This window comes from Anolis carolinensis, chromosome 2 (genome assembly GCF_035594765.1).
Source record: "Anolis carolinensis isolate JA03-04 chromosome 2, rAnoCar3.1.pri, whole genome shotgun sequence".
NCBI classification, from domain to species: domain Eukaryota; kingdom Metazoa; phylum Chordata; class Lepidosauria; order Squamata; family Dactyloidae; genus Anolis; species Anolis carolinensis.
The window spans coordinates 157034225-157054393 of NC_085842.1; the positions used below are offsets into that span (position 1 = coordinate 157034225).

Consider the following 20169-nt stretch of genomic DNA (forward strand, 5'->3'; position numbering starts at 1 on the left):
CCAGAAGCATCAGCGCGCAGGCGCAAAAAAAAAAAAGGAATTGAAGGACCCCCAACAGGCGCCAGGCAGAGAACGTAGAGTTGGGATGTGTAGGTTGGTGCAGAAGCGGCTAGCCTGCATCTACTACTACAGCGTATGATGAATGCAGTTTGACACCATTCGAAGTGCTGTGGCTCAATGCTATGGAATCTCACGAGCTGTAGTTTTACAGGGGCTTTAGTCTTCCCTGCCAAAGAGTATCAAACTACAACTCAATCAATCAAACATTATTTATACCCCGCCCCATCTTTCCATGGGGACTCAAGGAGGCTTACAACATGAAATAATAAACAGTAAATTAAACAAAGCAAATAAACAGTATAAACATTGGGTTGCTGTGAGTTTTCCAGGCTGTATGGCCAAGATCCAGAAGCATTCTCTCCTGACGTTTTGCCCACATCTATGACAGGCATCCTCAGAGGTTGTGAGATTTGTTGGAAACTACCCTGATTCCCCGAAAATAAGACATCCCCGAAAAATAAGACCTAGTAGAAGTTTTGCTGAATTGCTAAATATAAGGCCTCCCCCGAAAATAAGACCTAGCAAAGTTTCTGTTTGGAAGCATGCCCATCGAACAGAACACCAGAGCATGCAGGATTGGTAAATGCACATACTATCTGTACATGGAAATAATGATAGTAACAAGAAATTCCTGATAGGATTCAGAGTTTGTCTGGTTATGTTGGTTTGTGATGACAACTACTGTACAGTATATAATAAATGTTCATTTTTTGTTCAACAATAAATGCGAATACTTCATCATGGAAAAATAAGACATCCCCTGAAAATAAGACCTAGCACATCTTTGGGAGCAAAAATTAATGTAAGATACTGTCTTATTTTCGGGGAAACACGGTAGTCATGTGGGGTTTATATATCTGTGGAATGTTCAGGTTGGGAGAAAGAATTCTTGTCTGTCTGAGGTGAATGTTGCAATTGATCACCTTGATCAGCACTGAATAGCCTTGCAGCTTCAAAGCTTGGCTGCTTTGTACCTGGGAAACAATTAGGGCCAGCTAATCACTTCCCAACAAAGAATTCGCAACCAAGCATTGAAGGTGTAAGGCTTTTCAATGCTGATCAAGGTGATCAATTGTAACATTCACGCTTTCCTCAAACAGCCAAGAGTTCTTTCTCCCACCATGGATATTCCACAGATATATAAACCCTACTGGCCTAGTTTCCAACAGACCTCTCAATCTCTGAGGATGCCTGCCATAGATGTGGATGAAACGCCAGGAGAGAATGTTTCTGGAACATGGCCATACAGCCCGGAAAACTCACAGCGACCCAGTGATTCCGGCCATGAAAGCCTTCGACAACACAGTATTAACATTCAGTCATAAAATAAATTATCATGAAAGCCAATAATTACTAGCCAACATTACACAAACAACAATAAAACAATTCTGGAAGTTAGCCATATCCAGAGTTAAAAGCCACTCCCAGGATCCCTTAGCATTGGGCCCTGCAATTCAAATTGTGGCGTCAAACTGAATTAATCCTACAGTGTAGATGCGTCCTTAGGCTTCTCTATCATAAACAGTATTCAAGAGAGTGCTGTGGAAGTCTATATTCTCACCAAATTACAAATTCAGCATTCCCTCTGAGGGAGCCAGGCAGGTAAAGTAGTGTCAAACTGAGAAAGACGTGGTTTCAAATGGGATTTCCCAATGACTGTAAATCCCATATGTCCTGATTTGTAGAAGCCTTTGTTTGCAAAACTGCTGATGTTTAGGAAAAAAAGCTGCCACAGGGAGGAAGGTGATTACTCTCTGTGTACTCAAGAATAAATCCACCCTAGTGGAACAGGGTAGTACTCCCTAAATGTCTCAGTAGCTTGAAGTCTATGCTTGTAACAGGAAAAGTAGATAAGACTGTCCCATAGATGCTATGCTCAAGGTCAGAGACATGAAAAGTTCAATTGTTAGATGACACCTGTTTGCCTGTCTGCTGTTAAAAACATAGAGAGCCAATAAGAATCTGTTTTAGTCAGCTTAGACTAGTGAAATAATTGATCTTTGTATGTCAATGAGAATGTGGCTTTAACTTTCTGTAAAAGTGATAAAAACCCTTGCAACCCAATTTGGGGTTGCGACAAAACCTTTTTAATGCATTTCTTTATGCATTTTTGTCACTACTGTTTGGCCAACAATAAACAGCTTCTGCAGTGGAATTCCAACTTGTGGCATCCTTCCTTCTCATCACTCTCTCAAGCTAAAGGGGACTCCTTACTTTGTGTAGAGTGATGGAGTGCTGGCAAGCCGTTGCCCCTACAAAACTGCTGTACTAAGTAATAATAATAATAATAATAATAATAATAATAATAATAATAATAATAACTTTATTCTTATATCCTGTTCCATCTGCCCAAAGGGACTCGGGGCAGCTTACATGAGGACCAAGCCCAGTAAAGTAAGGTAAAGGTTTCCCCTGATGTTAGGTCCAGCCATGTCTGACTCTGGGGGTTAGTGCTCATCTCCATTTCTAAGCCGAAGAGCCGGCGTTGTTCGTAGACACCTCCAAGGTCATGTGGCCGGCATGGTTGCATGGAGCGCCGTTACCTTCCCGCCGGAACGGTACATATTGATCTACTCACATTAGCATGTTTTCGAACTGCTAGGTTGGCAGAAGCTGGAGCAACAGCAGGCGCTCACTCTGCTCCTGGGGTTTGAACCTGGGATCTTTCAGTCTGCAAGTTCAGCAGCTCAGTGCTTTAACACACTTCGCCACCGGGACTCTTATAAATTCTATTACAATGAATTAATACATAAAACATATAAAAGCATAAAAGCATAAACTCAACAACAACCAATAACCAATAGCCAGGCACAAATTGGAGGCAAGGCAATAAATTATACATGTGCAATATATTGAAATGTCACTAATTAGATAGGCCAGTAATAAAGTGCAGTGGCCAGGTATAGGTGGAGGTCAAAGGACTCCGTCAAATTGTGCCGAATTAGTTAAAAGCATATTGAAATAACCATGTTTACAGGTCTTTCCGGAAAGTGGCCAAGGTGGGGGCTAATCTAATTTCTTTTGAGAGGGAGTTCCAGAGCCAGGGGGCCACCACTGAGAAGGCCCTGTCCCTCATCTGTACCAACCAAGTAGAGTGCATTACAGTAATCCAATCTGAAGGTAACTAAGGCATGGACCATCAATGGCCAAGTCAGACTTCTCGAGGTATGGTTGCAGTTGGAGCACAAGTTTAACTGTGCAAAGGCCCTCCCGGCCACTGCTGACACCTGAGCATCAAGTGTCAGTGCTGAGTCCAGGAGGACCCCCAGACTGTGGACCTGTGTTCTCAGGGGGAATGTGACCCCATCGAGCATCGGTTGTCACCCTATACCCTGATCGGCTGCACGACTGACCAGGAGGACCTCTGTCTTGTCAGGATTAAGTTTCAGTTTGTTAGCCCTCATCCAGTCCACCATAGCAGCCAGGCACTGGTCCAGGATACGGGGAGGTTTCATTTGAGTAGTAGAGTTGAGTGTCATCTTCGTAGAGATGGTGTAGAGTACACTGTGTGGACAGGGTTGTTGTATGTCTTTCGGGCTGTGTGGCCATGTTCCAGAAGCATTCTCTCCTGACGTTTCGCCCACATCTATGGCAGGCATCCTCAGAGGTTGTGAGGCCATAGATGTGGGCGAAACGTCAGGAGAGAATGCTTCTGGAACATGGCCACACAGCCCGAAAGACATACAACAACCCTGTGATCCCGGCCATGAAAGCCTTCGACAACACTGTGTGGACACTTTGCTAGAGGTAACACTTGCTTCTGAATTCAACCTGCAATTGCAAATTATTACAGTAGACATTAGAGGGCGTATCAGCCCACAATAAAATCCTGTATAGGGGTTCCATGTTTCTTTCTTTTCTCTTGTTTTGCTTATTAAAAGTACACCTTTAAACTCAAAGGCTTCATAAGCAGGGTTTTCGCATAAAAGCAAGCAACAGTGATACAATAATAAAAAGGCATATAGCAATGAAGCATCAACCATATAACCATAAATGATGATTATGATATTTGCACCCAGCTGTTCTCTCTTAATCAAGACCCAGAGCAGTTTACCACCTTAGAAACAATGCAATTTACAATCTACAAAATGTACATATTAAAATACATTACAAATACACTCATTCTAACAAATTAGTTAAATTCGCAAACCAAAAAGTGCTATGCAAGGCAATAATCATATGACTTTCTCCAGTAATAGCAAATTGCAATCTGTTCAGTGGGAAAATGTCATTTCTACTCAAGTGACCTGTTAAGTAGGAGGACAGCTGTTTGGATTGAGTTAAGCAAAAACCGTAATTACTGTGTGTTTCTGAGGAATTTAGCCATTGCCTTGAGCTACACTGTGGGATGAATGCAGTTTGGCACTACAGTAGAGTCTCACTTATCCAACATAAACGGGCTGGCAGAATGTTGGATAAGCAAAAATATTGGATAATAAGGGGGGATTAAGGAAAAGCCTATTAAACATCTAATTATGTTATGATTTTACAAATTAAGGACCAAAACATCATGTTTTACAACAAATCAACAGAAAAGGCAGTTCAATACACAGTAACGTTATGTAGTAATTACTGTATTTACGAATTTAGCACCAAAAAATCACAATGTATTGAAAACATTTACTACAAAAACACTGACTACTAACAGGCAGATTGCATTGGATAGTCCAGAACATTGGATAAGCAAAGGTTCGATAAGCGAGACTTTACTGTACTTCGACTGCCAGAACTCAAGGCTATGGAATAACCCTGGGAGCTGTAGTTTTATAAGGCCTTTAATCTTCTCTGCCAATGAGGGCTGGTGCCTCATCAGGACGTCTTCCACTGTGAATTAGTAAGAAGTTTTCAGCCAAGTTGTTCTGTTGGCACTCTGGTGTCTATTGTAGACCTCTATTGCATTTTTCCATCACACAACCCTAACCCTAACCCTATGTATCAAGGTGCTGATGACCACCTTTACCCCCAACTTCTCCTCCAAACACTACACAGTACTTAAGTGCAGCTTGTACATGAAATGAGTAGGCTAACCAGGGAAGTCTGCTGAACCATTTGGATTGAAAATTTTTATCCATAGGAAATGCATAACCTGTATTTCACATATGACTGTATTTTATGTTATGTAATGTCTTTTGTTATGTTGTATGCTGCTTTGAGTCCCACTCTGGGAGAAAAGTAGGAGAGAAATAAATAAATAGTCCTGGCAATGGAGTCTGTACTAATTGAGCTTTAAATTAGTCATCAGAAACAATCATATTCATAAAAAGTCCAAGATCCAACAGTAACACAGCTTCTTGTATTTGCTCCTGTTCCATGGTTTCTTAGGCAGGGATTGGGTTAGATGAACCAGTGAGAGACACCACACTTTCCTCCTGCAGTTCAGGTGTGCATGTTCTGTGATCTTCATCAGTACCAGCTGCTGCAATGGTTCTCAATCTGCTGTCTTTTTGGTCTTCAATAGTTGGCTTTTTCTTTTTTGCAATGAACTCAAAAATGTTCAGTTGCTTTGATAGATGTTTAGGCATATTCTTGAGCCAGGTGGATGATAGGAAACACTAATAGCAGCTAACAGGGCTTTAAGTCTCACAACAGCAACTGAAGCTAGGAGACAATTTGCACAGGAATGACCCACAGCTGCTTTGAAGAAGGTAGAAGAGAGTTCTGAAAGAGGGAAGAGCAAGGAAGCACTAAACCAGTTTTTTTTAAAAAACCTGAAAATGTTTGGAGGGGGGAGATTGAACCCCCTCCTCCCCCGGCTATAGGCCTGCTCACCAATGTTCCACTCAAAGGATCCCATAGCATTGAGCCATGGCAGTTAAAGTGGTGTCAGACTACATTCATTTCACAGTGTAAATGTGCTGGTTTAAGTACTTACGGGATGTCACAAAACCAACCAGATCACAAGGTCTAGAAGCAACCAAGTTTACGATAACAGACCCCCTTCCTCTAGGAATCCATTATTGATTTTGTATGAACTTGGTTTTCTTAAGCATGAAATGGACCTCCCACGGGAAATCTGGCCCTTTACTCTGACTGGGCGACTTGGAAGGTGCTGAACAGACTGTGCTCTGGGACCACAAGATCCAGAGCCAACCTTAAGAGATGGGGCTACAAAGTGGAGTCTACAACATGAAGGTGTGGAGAAGAGCAAACCACAGATCACCTGTTACAATGCAGCCTGAGCCCTGCCACATGCACAATGGAGGATCTTCTAACAGCAACACCAGAGGCACCCCAAGTGGCCAGCTACTAGTCAAAGAACGTTTAGTATAATGCCAAGGTTTTTCAAATACATTACAACTTGTACCCTTGGTTCGCTTCTGACACGATAAATATTAAAGTTGCTATTTATGGGCAAAATGCACATAAGTATTTGCCTCCTACAAGGCCTGACTATTTTGCCTCTGTCATGAAATCAAAGTGCTGGGTATGGTTCTAGTCACCATACCTCACAATGGTGATGGCAGAGCTGAGGAAGGTGCAGAAAGAGGCAACTAACCGATATAATTTGGGGGAGTGGAGCAATTCTGCTAGGAAGAAAGACTGTAGTACTGTTACGCTTATGAAAAATAGTCTGCCCAGCATCAAGAGTAGAAGACACATTTTCCTGCATTAACTCATGTTGTAACTACAATATCCATATTGATATGTATTTGAATGTAAAGTGCATGAGGTGGAAGAGAGTATGGTGGTTTTCAGATGCTCTCAAACAACCCCACTTCCTGTCTATTCTCCTTGAAAAAGTAATAAATAAGAGCCACCAAACTTTTATATTTTTCTCTATTGCTGAAGGATGTGGTGAGTGGGATTTTGGAGAGCTGTATCGTTTTTAATTGTAACTTCAATTGTATTTTAATGTTTATGCTTTATGACACAAATATTTAATTACACACACACACACATTTACTCTGTTTTTAATTTGTGTTGCATTATATCGTATTTGGGGGTCCCTGGTGCTGAACTTGTGGACCAAAAGGTGCCAGGTTCAAATCCCAGGAGCGGAATGAGTGCCCGCTGTTAGCCCCAGCTCCTGCCAACCTAGCAGTTCGAAAACATGCAAATGTGAGTAGATCAATAGGTACCACTCCGGCGGGAAGGTAACGGCACTTCATGCAGTCATGCCGGCCACATGACCTTGGAGGTGTCGAAGGACAATGTCGGCTCTTCGGCTTAGAAATGGAGATGAGCACCAAACCCCCAGAGTCAGTCACGACTGGACTTAATGTCAGGGGAAAACCTTTACCTACCTTATATCGTATTTGCTGAATATGCCGGGAGAAAGGTGGGATAAAAATAAAGTAAGCAAGTAAATAAAATACCTTCAAAATTCAGGTTAGGTAAACTCTGGTTTACAGGCACGTTTTGTCTGTGGGGTCTTCCGTCCGATCCTTTGAGCTTGCAGGAAAGAATGGAAGTAGAATTTCCCAAGCACTGAATAAGCACCTATTTCAAAGTATTCTAGGCATCCTGAGATAGTAATCCAATCTCTTGTGCTCACTGCAAAATGTATGGAGCTAGAGAAGCTGAATTGGGTTCCTATCACAAGCATTGAAACTCTGTCAGTGCTTCATTTGTGAGAAAAGGAGAGGGTTGTGTACATCACCTTGTAGTCATATCATAGGCACTTCAGCGTAGAGATGCTATCATCCACTGCTCCCCACTTAACCAAGCTATTTATGGCCATTCTCTCAGCCTCATCAACATCATGGGCATTATGGAAAGATGAGGTAGAGGGGCACATCCATTGCCCTGTGATTAATAAATAGACCTAACTCCGCAGGCAGTAGCAAATACCGCAAAGGCCTTAAGTCATTAAAATGGAACACCCATCAATGTGATGTATTGTTGTGACCTCTCTCCATGATGTAGTTCACTCTGGTTTGCATAAACCCAGGCTTCAGTATACATGTGAGAATTAGGAGGCCGGATACGATAGCAGGTACCTGTTTGTTCAGGGGATAAAGTTCAATTTAGCTGGCATTAGTGTCTGGCTACAACATACTGTAGGTCAAACAGCCAACAAATCTGGAAGATGACCACCGCCTTGTGTCAATAGAGGTGGAGACTGAACGTCACGTCCTGCTGCCACCTTTCTCCTACTCCCCCATCTCACCTCCCTAACTTTTATTGTACCAAACATCTCTCTACAATAGAGTCCATATATAGAATGAATATAAACTATCTTAACTATCTCAGCAGTGACATTCCTAAACTTTAGGGCTGAAACATGGCCCTAAAGAACAAAATGTGCACCACGTAGGCAAGTAACCATTTCATCAAAGGAAGCACTTTATTTACTAGAACTTTGCAAAACTTGCAATCTTCTCTCCAGCACCCAGTTCATGTATGAAAGCTAGCCATGAACTACGATGGTGTGGTCTGAGTAACTGAGTGGTTTTGATTGGTTCTCACTTTATTACAGGACAAGAAATTTGTGTTTAGGTTTCATTGGAGAAATTGTGTAAATTTGATCAGCCTTTGCCAGCAGTCAATAGTGAGGAATTCTACTCAGCTTTGGAACATTTTATAGACAGTATAATTTCAAGCTCTTTTCTAACACTTTACATCAGCTGGACTAGAGAAAATGGCTGGCACTCAGGCTACTTGAGTATCTATTCAAGGACAAGAAATGTGTGCTGTTCCTGGTATCATTTGATTCAAACTTGCATCAGCCCTAGCAAACATATGGTCAGCACTGATGGGAGTTAATGTCCTTCAACTTTTGGAAAATTGCATGTCGCACATCCCCTGATCTATCTGCATTCCTTGCTCTCTGACCCAATTTTACTATTAGGCGATGCTAGCTACTAGTTTTTTTGAAATTCGTCCTGTTCTTTGTTCAAGCAGCAAAGATAGCTGTACAACTGTAACAATGTCAAATGAAAAGATTCACAGTGGCAGACAGGATGCTCTAAATAAGACAATCTTTGACAATCTTGCCACATTAGGTCAGCATCAAGGCTCAAAAAATTTGGTCATTTGACCATTAATTCTAAACTCATGGTCCAAAATGTACTGCAAGGGGAATGGTGCCATGGCAGATACATCATTGTGTGAAGTTCCCTGAAATCTAAAGGCTCAAAAAGAATAGGTCTAGTGACACCTTCAAAAACCCCCTTGATTATGGCATTTTATATAATGGACACCATTTTACTACACCACTGTATATAATGGAACTTGAACATCCAATAGATTTTGGTATCCATAAGGGCCAAACCCCAGTGGTTACCTGACCCACTGTGCACATGGGGAATGCTGCCTTTGGAAAATGCAGGCGGGGGACAAACCCACTTTCATGATAATGCCGTGCCTTCATCTACCACATTATGATGTAGTAGAAAGGCAGATAAAATGTCAGAAGAAAGTGTGGCAAAAGCTTTTTTTTCCTGGAAAGAGTTCTTCATTACTGTTATTGGCATCCTTCTAGAATGTAAGTATGTGCATGCATTGGCTTGTTCAAAGCCAATGTATGCACATACATACAGAAAAATAAAACATTTTAGATGCCTGAGGTGGCACCAAACTAATGTTTGCTTAAAATGAAGTTCAAGATACTCAGACTTTAATTTATGCCTGGGTTTTTCTTTTCTACTTGAGTTTGGGAGGTTTACCATATAAAATTAGAAAAGATGAATTAGTTATGCTTGGAGCAATACCCTTGCATATTAACGATGGGCACATACTTCTGGCTTTTCTCAGAGACCCCTAAACCCAGATCATGGTGCATCTGAGCTTCCAGAAGCCCTAGTCAACATGGCCAATAATAAGGGTTTCCGGAACTGTGGTCCAGCAAGCATATCCAGAACCCCAAGTTGAGAACTACTTTTTAGTCCAATGGCAGCAACTCAACAAGCTCTTGGAGAAGGAATACTGCTTGTCATTCAACCTGAGATGCTGATGAACACCAGGCCTTTCGTATTCAAAATGATCTACATCCACTGAGCTAGAACCTTTCCCAATACTGCTTGAGGGGGGTTCCTCAGCTTGTAGTTCATGCACTTCTGTGGACATCCATGAACTGGATATGTGCCTTGATATATCTTTTATGGTTTCCAAATTATGAGGCTGTTGCATGTTTTCTACTAGGAGAAGACCTGTGACTATCATCAGAGTCTTAAAGGGACCCAATAAAAAGTTAAGAACCACTGTTTTAGATATATAGGCATCAGATCTGGTTGGATACACAGAGGAAGAAATTGGTTTCTTCCTTGTTTGGGGTTTACAAGGCAATTCTTCTCATCCCCCAGTTTCCCCCTCTTAAGGGAAAACACCCAAGAGAGGTCCCACCAAGTAAGAAAAGTCCACGAACCAAGCTGTTAATCTGCATTATATTTTCATTAATAAATAAGTTCTCTTTTTAATAACACTGAACATTTAACAATTTCCCACCCACCCCATTTCCTTTCCTTTCCACACACAAAGAGACAATGTCTATAAAACAGTCACATTCCCCTCTCCTTGCATCCCCCACTTCCCACCTCAGAGGGAGAAGGAGAGGGAGCCCAGACACCTGGATCCTAGAGGGAGAAGGGACAGCAAAGGGGAGGGTAGGGGTGCTGGGCACGGAGGGAGTGGGATGTGGCTGGGAGAAGGGAGAGGTGTCCACAATCAGCCTGCCCCCAACAGGCAACGAGACAAGCAGCAGATGGAGAAGATGACCAGACCAGGGCTCATGAGAATATTACTATTAACTGTGCATCAGAAGGGGGAGGGGGAAACACGGTTTCTTTTGAAGCCTTCAAGTAGGAAGAGCAGACCCCACCATCCAAGATGTTGCTATGCCAAGCCCCAAAGGCCCTCCAGAACAAGGCAGGTCTTGGGCCAGCCTTCACTGTTGCAGTCCAGCCAGACTCCGATCTCCCCCTCGGGGCTATGCCTGGAAGCACACACCGCAGCTGCATGGTGGGAAGCATTGCAATGCGGAAGGGATGACAGGCCCGCCCAAGCCAGGGAGAGTGGGGGAAACTGGACCCTTCTGGATCCTCTAGGGTCTGGCCCACAGGAACTAAGCTGCCTCCCCCCAATCCCACCTCAGAAGGGTGAACTGGAGGGTCCAGTGTCCACACTGGTTCAGTTGTCGCCGCCGCCGCCACCACCCCCTGCTCCCAGAAGCGGGTGGCCACTTCACATAACGGAGCAACTTTTTGCTTTTTCCTTCTTGAAAGTGGAGGAGATGAGCTCAGATCGGCTGGGCAAGCGGAGGAGTCTCTTGGGGAAACTTCGAGCCGGGCTCTTGGGGGTCTGAGGCCCAGGCTTGTTGAGGCAGATGGAGGCTGCCGTCCGGAAGATGCTGTGGACACTCTTCTCCGACGTGAAGGCTGAACACTCTAGGTAGGTTTCTGCTCCAAGCTGCTTAGCAACAGCACAACCCTGAAAAGAGAAAGTGAGAGGAAAAAATAAACATGTGAGATGTTGAGCTACATTTTGGCTGCAACTGTCCACTCTGTTGCACATCTAAAATTAATAATAGTAACAACAACAACAACAACTTTATTTTTATACACCATTAACCATCTATCTGAAGGAACTTGGGGCGGCTTACAAGCAGGACCAAGCCCAGAACATACAATAAGGTTCACCAACTAAAAAACACAGTTAAAAACATAAGAACAAATAATCCAATCTAATGCATTATCACCCTTGTGCAACGCACTGTGGATTGCTATGCTATGGTGCCAGCAGCTGTGATGCACAGAGTGGCCACAATGTCCCTGCTAAAGAATGTGATCTCTCATTTGTTCACTTGTTTCATACCTACACAACAATGGGGGGACGACTGAATGCACAAGAGGATAGATTTCTATGGATACAGGCATGTCTATTGAACCTAAAACTCCTTGAATGATTTAGCTGCACAGTGTGTTTTCATTAATGTGGCTTTCATCAAGCCTTTCTCTATGTAATGGGTTTGCTTGTTTAGTGTGTATTCATTAGACCGAGAACGGATTTTGTTTCTTTACACATTCTGTGAGCACAATATTACTAATTTCCTCTTCTGTCACTGAAGAATAGTAGTGCAATAGACTCCATTTTTGTCTGGGTTAGGGCAGGCAACCTCAAACTTCCAGCTTGTTCGATGGTCAGGAATTTAGGGAGTTGGAGGCCCTAAAAGCTGGAGGGAAGGAGTTTGAGGATGCCTGGATGATTGTTGTTGTTGTTAACTGTTTATATCTTGCTTTTTCTCTCAAAGCGACTTGCACTAAAGCATTTCAATAAAACTTAAAATATACAAATACGAAAACAGTATTAAACATTAATATTAAAAACAAATCTGTTAAAATTCATCAAAACGTATTCAAAACTAAAACCCACAGCAGCCCCTGACTTGATCTAGGGCAACGGTTCTAAACCTGTGGGTTCCCAGATGTTTTGTCCTTCAACTCCCAGCAATCCTAACAGCTGGTAAAACTGGCTGGGATTTCTGGGAGCTGTAGGCCAAAACACCTGGGGACCCACAGGTTGAGAACCAATGATCTAGGGAAAAAGCAGGACCTCTGAGAACTGGAAACACTACAAATAAAAGAAAACATAGAAGTTGACCATAAAGTCACTCTGGAGTACCCAGAGACAATATATTAATCAAGTCTGTGAATAATAAAATCCACAAAAATCAAACCCACAAATGTGAGAGGCCAACTGTACATTTACATCTAAAATGCATCCTGTATAATGCAAATAGCCTTTGGAACTAAAGACCAAGCTCATTTAAGTTTGCGCTATGTATTTCTTCCTTAACATTTTGAATTTGAAATAGAAATTTTGAATGTAATCAATTGTACTTTCACAACTACAGGTACAAATAATGCCCAAAGAAAAGCAATTAGGAGGTCAAATCAATAATAAAGAAACTTGCTCTTCCCATAGGAAATCCAGACTAGGAGAAAGGACTTCATTATAGGTTAGAAATCAAGACCAGCACGAAATATGGCCTTACCTGTTCATAAGAGACAGGAACTTGCTTTTGGTGGGACAGTTCCATCAGGGTGCTGAGGTCTGTCCGCAGGTCTGTCTTGCAACCAATCAGCAACACACGGGTGCTGGGACAGTAGTCCATGATTTCTGTTTTCCACTGGGAAGAGAGAGATAACTTATATTGCATGCACAAACTTCATCCTAAGGTTGCAAGTATTAAAAGTATTAACAGTAAATAATATTAAAGACACATCATAATTAATTATATCCTCTCTTTCTGGGTTCATTTTAAAAGCTGAAGCACAAACTGGGGAAGACTTCTCTGTCACCACCAACATGCTACACATTAGGTATGAGGTTTTTTTTTAAGCAATGTATCACGAATTTCAAATGAAAACTCAAGCTTCATATATTCCAAAGATCTGGAAGAAATCTCTATAATCTCCTTACCCAAAAAGGACTAATCTTAATTCCAAATTACACATGACCAGAATTAAGTATTACTGCAGACTTGAGAAGGTGGAGGTGCCTACAAGACGCTGAAATGCCAATGCTGATTATCAGCCTTAGGTGGCAAAAGACAGATTTCAATTGGTACTCTATGGATGTTTGAAGGAAAGCATATTAATAAGCCAGTTGGATTATTAGCCTAGCGATACTATTGGGAGGGGGATATTTGAAGGGACTTAGAACTCTCCTCCATTGAACACGCTAGGCAATAATCTGGATATTAATATCAGCAATCAATGAGGAAGAGCTAATTCTAATTCAGTATTAGTTATCAGTTCGTGGTCAAAATTTTATTTTTACAAGTGTTTTCAGCAATCATCTTCTCTAGCTGTATGCATTGACTACTAGCCACTTTTCAAAATGTTCAGTCTACCTTACTCCAAAACATTAATCTGATTCTAGCCCCGAGTACACATTGTAGGGCTCACAGTTAATGGGATCCTACACTGCCATCTACAGTGCCATCTTAGTGGAGATGTACACCAGGCAATGCCAGCACAGAATATTTTCAACAAAGATATAGATTAGAAAGACAGGGATACTCGAGACCTGCAGGGGCCAGGAAAATAAGATTTTCTCAATACAAGGTTCACCATGACAGGGGAAATGATTAGAAACGAGGAAACATTTTAATGCCCCATGGTAGATGTTAGTGGATGCTAACTCACCATTGGCTAGAGGTTATGGATGCTGCAATTTAACCCCATACCTGCTGACCCCAATTTACAACATGACCTTTAAATTAGAATGAAGACATGCCACAGAATTTTTCCTCTTCTATGCTGCAGCCTCTTATGCCTGCCTCCAATATTTACGGCAGAGGAGTCCCTAAGCATCCAGAACTAATTTCCAAGGGGGGAGCTGGAGAGATGATGACTGACAGAATTGGTTCCACAGGCAAATACTGTGCTTTGCACTGACATAACATGTTTGGATACAGCTCATTATGAGTATCATGTGAGGTTGAATAACACTGCAGTTTTGGAACCTTCAGAATATTCGCTGACAGAGGATTTACTGGAGAGTTACACAATAAAAAGGAGCAGAAAAAGAAACACTTTCTATTTCTAAATATTTTACAGCATCTAAAACCATTTGTGTGTTTTAATAAATACTAATGGCCATTTTTGTTGAACAGGAAAAGCATTTATAGTAGAAAAAGAGGTAAAAGTTATTGTTTTTGGAGACCATAGTTCTCAAAATCTTCCAGTGTATATGTGCCAATTGGAAGATTCTGAGAACTCTAATCCCTCAAAGCACCTTTTCCAAGATCTGCAACTGAGCAGGAGTTGGATGATCTGACAATTCAACTTAAGGAACTTGAAAGGTCTACATTTCAAAAAGATGCTTTCGGTATGCTTCCTGAGCCATTGGTTCTATTCTGCGCCTTTCCAGTTATAATACCATTAATATCTAAGTTATTAATCCAGGGGTTCAGGAGAGCTAGGGAGAAAAAGAAGTATGTTTTGCTACACAGGTCGATCTCCTCATGAATGTTCAGACTCTTATAAAATTGGCACCATCTAAAAAATAGTGTTTCAAAGGACTGAACCACATATTTATACTCAGCTGCACATAAATGTACAATATCACTCAACTCTGTAAGTTTACAACACTTTTTTCAGAAGACAGAAATGTGTCATGTAAATGTGAAATTGTACTCCTAAAAGTGAGAAAAAAATCTCTTTGGGAAAAAAAGAGTCAGATAAAAGGTTGTATCAAAATCCACAGCTCCGCTGGCCTCATGTATTAAGTGGCCTATGAGGAAAGATCACAAGGTGAAAAGTTCAAACCTCCCCTTGAGATAGATATTTTAAGGGCTGTTTAACTGAAGAATATGTTGTTTCAGAGTGTGGTCGAATGTCTTTCTCTGGAGGCTTGTAAACAGAGGCTGGACAGCCACTGGTAGGAAATGTTTGAATTGTGTGTTCCTGCATGGCAGAAGAGGTTGGACTAAATGGCCTGGTGGTCTCTTCCAACTCTACGGTTTTATGATTCTGTAAGAGACCAGATGATCATCCTCTTTTGGAGATGGTCCAAGGGGGGAGAAACCTTTGACCCTCTGGGTACTTTAACTTCCAAACTACTTTGTTATGGCCATGCTGGCTGAGGCTTCTTTGGATGGAAATCCAAAATTATGTGCAGAACAGAGATCACCCCACTGCCCTAGAGTTTTTTGGCTTTGAATCTTCATTCTTGCTTATCCTAGTTAGACACTGGAGTTCAGGAGTCTGGGGCCACATCTGCACTAACATATAATCCAGTTCAATGCAGTTAAATTGCAACCTGAAACTGCATTATATGGCAATGTAGATGAGGTCTGAGAAATTCTGGCGAGCCTTATCTAATTCCCAGAAGCCATAACCAGCTTGTTCAATTGTCAGGAATTCTGGGGGCTGCAGTTTGTGCAGGCCTAGCGTTATCCTTGCAGCATCCTACTAAGCCAGAGGCCAGTGACTTGACATGCGCCAAGCTTCATGTCCTATGAGACAGTGTTGTCGAGCAAACCACTGGTCGACCACAACAGGACAAGAACAAGTAGGACAAGTACGCACTGCTCACCTTCTTCAGCGCACTGTCCATGGTCTCAGGACGGCTGACATCAAAGCAGAGCAGGACAGCATCTGAGTCACTGTAGCACAGGGGGCGCACATTGTCATAATAGGGGGAGCCTGTGAAAAGCAGAGAGGCAGATCAACAAAAATCAAGAAGAAAGAAAGAAACCTCTTATATATCTCTCTCTCGTGCCCTAACATAGCACTGCCCTATTTTTGGATGAGACACGTCATGATGCTCTGTGTGCGCGCGTGCCCTGCTTGTGCAAGAAAGCAGCAGTGACATTTTTTTGTACGCTCACAGAAAAAAAGATAAAAGTGACTAGCCGCTGATGGAGTATCTCCCCAGACCCCATTCCATTGCGCAGGACTTTGTGTAATCTCCCCACCCACCCATTGTAATATCTTCCAGTCTTTTCGAGAGACAGCTTCACCATGGTTTATATAACCAAGGCCATCTACCCACCCACTCCCATTCCATACAATCAATATGAGGGGGGGGGGGGGGCTGGAGGTCCCATTTTCTGGAGATTTAGGAGAGGAAGATGCAACATACAGGGAGGACACAGGGGTTGCTTAGCAACATTCCTTTTGCTGGTGAGGGGCGAGAAAAATGGGCTGCATATCCGCAAGGGAGGTTATGCATCCATGAACAAGGAGAGGGGGCAAGGACTGAACAGGATAGTGGAAGGAAGCTGCTGCATGGATAAAAGGGGGTGGGAAAAAGAGGAATGGGATCACAAAGCAATGCACCCCCCCCTTCCCGCAACATCTCCTATCAGGAACAGCAGCATCCCAAATGCTTCTGCAGCCCAGACACTGCGTGCCTAGAATAGCAAGCAACCCCAGGCTCCCTGCACCATGGCCATCACCATGGCAACCGAGGGGATCCAAGTAGCCAGGGGGACCCCACCTCCGGCCCATTTCAAAAGAGGGGATGCTGCTGCAGCAACAGGAGAGGCCATAGCCCACCCTCAGTTGCCAGGGCAACCCCCTCGCGCCCCTCCACGCACACAATACTTTGAAAGAGCCCCGCATTGTGAATGGGGCAGCTCCCCCTTAATCCCATAACACCACAGATTCCTTTAGTAATGGTCCACCGAGCCCCTTCTCAGTCCCTGTGTGAGTGTGTCTATTGGCACACACACAAAAAAAACAGGCAAATCCTCTTCCTGCTCCCTGCATTCCAAAAGAGGAATGGGGTCAATACAGATCAAGGGGAAACAGAGCACAGCACCTTCATCGGCCCCCAGACACTTACTGGAGATGCAGGAAGAAGTTGGGGAAGGCTGGCAAGGACCATTGCAGCATTTTGGGCTTGCAAAGGGAGGAGGGAAAGGGAGGATAGTCTCTCATATCCTAATTTTAAAAAGGCAGGTGACCAGTCTGGCTCAGGAACATACATACAGGTGCTCTCCACAGAAACCCAGAATTGAGCTGCTTTTTAAAATAAAATGCTCTTGTTGAAGAGTGGTGTCTGTGCCTTACCCACCAAATTAAAAGCAAGGCACAAGTTCTGCATAACAATGCCTCTTTTCTCTAGTTCCACACTGCAGCACGGCACACAAAATACACATACACACACCCTAAAAAAACCCACAAAGGAAATCTTTTCCTTTCCATTCCTAAGTGCCTTGAAATTATCTATCATGGCCAATTGGACAAACCGTTGACCCATTCCTGGTGGGAGGGGCAGAATGGATCCTGTGAAATATACTCTCCAGGACTTCAAAGCTGTACCTCCAACTCTATTATTCTACGATTCTATGAAAAGATCAAGCAGTACCTTAACACTAAAATAAACGTTGGAGATCAGATCCAGCCACCCTCCCGTCCTTTAATCTTATTCATGCCCACCCTCTCCCTGTGCCAGCCAATGAGGTTCCGCAAGCTCTATCGCTCTGCTCAGGTTGTCTCACTGCAGCAGAGAGAGGTGGAAGCCGGCCCTAAAGTAGCATTGGCAGCAAAAGAGAAGAAAGAGGGGCTCACCTGAGGTGTCCCACAGGCTGAGCTCCACTCGCTGCTCCTCCGTCTCCAGGCAGGCTGTGTAGTTCTCAAACACCGTGGGCACATAGGTCTAGGGTGGGGAGAGAGGGAGCACAAGGGTAATCCGGGAGGAACACAAGAGAACAAGAAGAGCCAATGGACTGGGCACCATGCTCTTTAGGGGCCCACACTGGCACCAAAGGAAGGGGGCTCACACCCCAAAACAGAGTCTGCATCAGCCACCCCCAAAACGCACACATAATTAATCTGGCAGCACTGCAAAGAACAGGCTGAGAAAAGAGTTTTCCAGGCTGTATGACCATGTTTCAGAAGCATTCTTTCCTGCCATTCTGCCCATATCTGTGGTAGGCATCCTCAGAGGTTGCGAGGTCTGTTGGAAACTAGGCAAGTGGGGTTTATATATCTGTGGAAGGTCCAGGGTAGGAGAAAGAACTCTTGGTTGTTGGAGGCCAGAGTGAACGCTACAATTAATCACCTTGATTAGCACTTAATGCCTTGTCAGCTTCAAGGCCTGGCTGAATCCTTTGTTGGGCGGTGTTAGCTGGTCCTGATAGTTTCATGTCTGGAATTACCATGTTTTCAGAGTTTTGTTCTTTATCTACTGTCCTGATTTTATAAAGGAGGAAACCACAAAAATGAACAAAATCTGGCTACCAGTATTTTTTAAAAGAACTCTAAAATTAGGACAGTACATAAAGAACACCCAGAAGACGGGGGATTACAGACAGAAAACAATCAGGGTCAGTTAACATCTCTTGACAAAGGATTCCCCCAGGGGGCCCCCAGGCAAGAAGCAGCCAGGCCTTGAAGCTGCAAGACCATTCAATGCTAATCAAGGTGATTAATCATAACATTCACATTGGCCTCCAACAGACAAAGAGTTCGTTCTCCCACCCTGGACCTTCCACAGATATATAAACCTCCCTTGCTTAGTTTCCAAAATACCTCACAACCTCTGAGGATGCCTGCCATAGATGCGGGCGAAACGTCAGGAGAGACTGCTTCTGGAACATGGCTATACAGCCCGGAAAACTCACCGCCACCCAGTGAGTCCGGCCATGAAAAGCCTTCGACAACACATTTGAGAAAGAGCTGCTTGGTGCATAACTCTGCATGGTACCTCAGTGATAAAATAACAGAATAACTTTGTCATTTTATACCGTACAACGAAATTAAATGCCACCCCCAATCACGTTATATATGTAAAAGGGAAGATGGGAGGTTTTACACTGCATCTGCATACCCCTTAAGGCAGGCATGGGCAAACTTGAGCCCTCCGGAGGTTTTGGACTTCAACTCCCACAATTCCTGGCCTCAGGCCCTTTCCTTTCCCCCCTCAGCCGCTTAAGCGGCTGAGGGGGGAAAGGAAGGGGCCTGAGGAAGGGGCCTGAGGCCAGGAATTGTGGGAGTTGGTCCCAAAACACTTGGAAGGCCCAAGTTTGCCCATGCCTGCATTAAGCTAAGAAAAGAATCCCGAAGGATCCCATTGCTTGGTCCCACCCAGCCTACCTCGGGATAGCAGTCCTTGGCCAGCACTTGCAGCATAGCCGTCTTGCCACAGTGCACCTCCCCAACCAGAACCAGCTTGCACCGGGCTACCACCGGCTGCGGAGTCCGCCTCTCCCTCATGGCCGCCGTCAGCGTTGAATCCAATGCACCAAAACCTCGCTAAAGCTTAAAGTCCTTCCTCCCGGCTGGCTCAGTGCAGAAATGAGAAGAGGCGCCTCTGCGGGGCCTTTATAGGGAACAGAGGGAGCCAATGGGAAGCAGAGGCGGGAACACCCGCGACCAATCAGGAGGCGCAGGGCTCTAGGTTGAGTTCTTCACCCCCCCCTCCCGGTCTTAAAGAGACATTCCGATGCTTTGGCTGCGAGAACTGAAGTTAAGTTGGTTATTGAAAAGGGGGGTCGGCGCGGAGTCGCGACTCAACTGTAAACCACGTAGACGGTCTTAAAGGGACTCCGGCATTCTTGTCTCTTGTCTCCGCGCATTGTTATTTTTGTTTGCAGCCAAGTTCTCTTGGTCATTGACTGCCTTGTAAACTCAGGGTCGTGCCTTTCTTGATAGAATCGACCCACTTCTCTTCTTTTCAGCTATCATTCTCCATATGCACAGAGATCTTGCAGCA

General features: G+C 43.6%; 1 protein-coding gene and 1 non-coding gene across 2 annotated transcripts; both read right to left on the reverse strand.

Moving 5' to 3' along the window:
- Positions 1–10369: 10369 nt before the first annotated feature.
- rnd1 (Rho family GTPase 1) lies at positions 10370–19758 on the reverse strand. The gene is made up of 5 exons (XM_062970907.1): positions 19551–19758; positions 18024–18111; positions 16042–16151; positions 12992–13126; positions 10370–11427 (listed from the first exon to the last, which is right to left on the reverse strand). The coding sequence occupies exons 1-5, from the start codon at positions 19668–19670 to the stop codon at positions 11182–11184; spliced, it is 699 nt and encodes a 232-aa protein (XP_062826977.1). The 5' UTR covers positions 19671–19758; the 3' UTR covers positions 10370–11181.
- Positions 14656–14738, reverse strand: mir5450 (microRNA mir-5450). Its single transcript, NR_130050.1, has one exon. It is a non-coding gene; the product is annotated as a microRNA mir-5450 (primary transcript).
- Positions 19759–20169: the final 411 nt, after the last annotated feature.

What these genes read in the sequence shown, in the direction of transcription:
- rnd1 (XM_062970907.1), bottom strand. Translation starts at nt 19,670, where the DNA reads ATGAGGGAGAGGCGGACTCCGCAGCCGGTGGTAGCCCGGTGCAAGCTG. An exon ending in TGGACAGTGCGCTGAAGAAG is followed by an intron (nt 13,127 to 16,041) that starts GTGAGCAGTGCG and finishes CTCTCTTCCCAG; the next exon opens with TGGAAAACAGAAATCATGGA. An exon ending in TTCCTGTCTCTTATGAACAG is followed by an intron (nt 11,428 to 12,991) that starts GTAAGGCCATAT and finishes TTCTCTTTTCAG; the next exon opens with GGTTGTGCTGTTGCTAAGCA.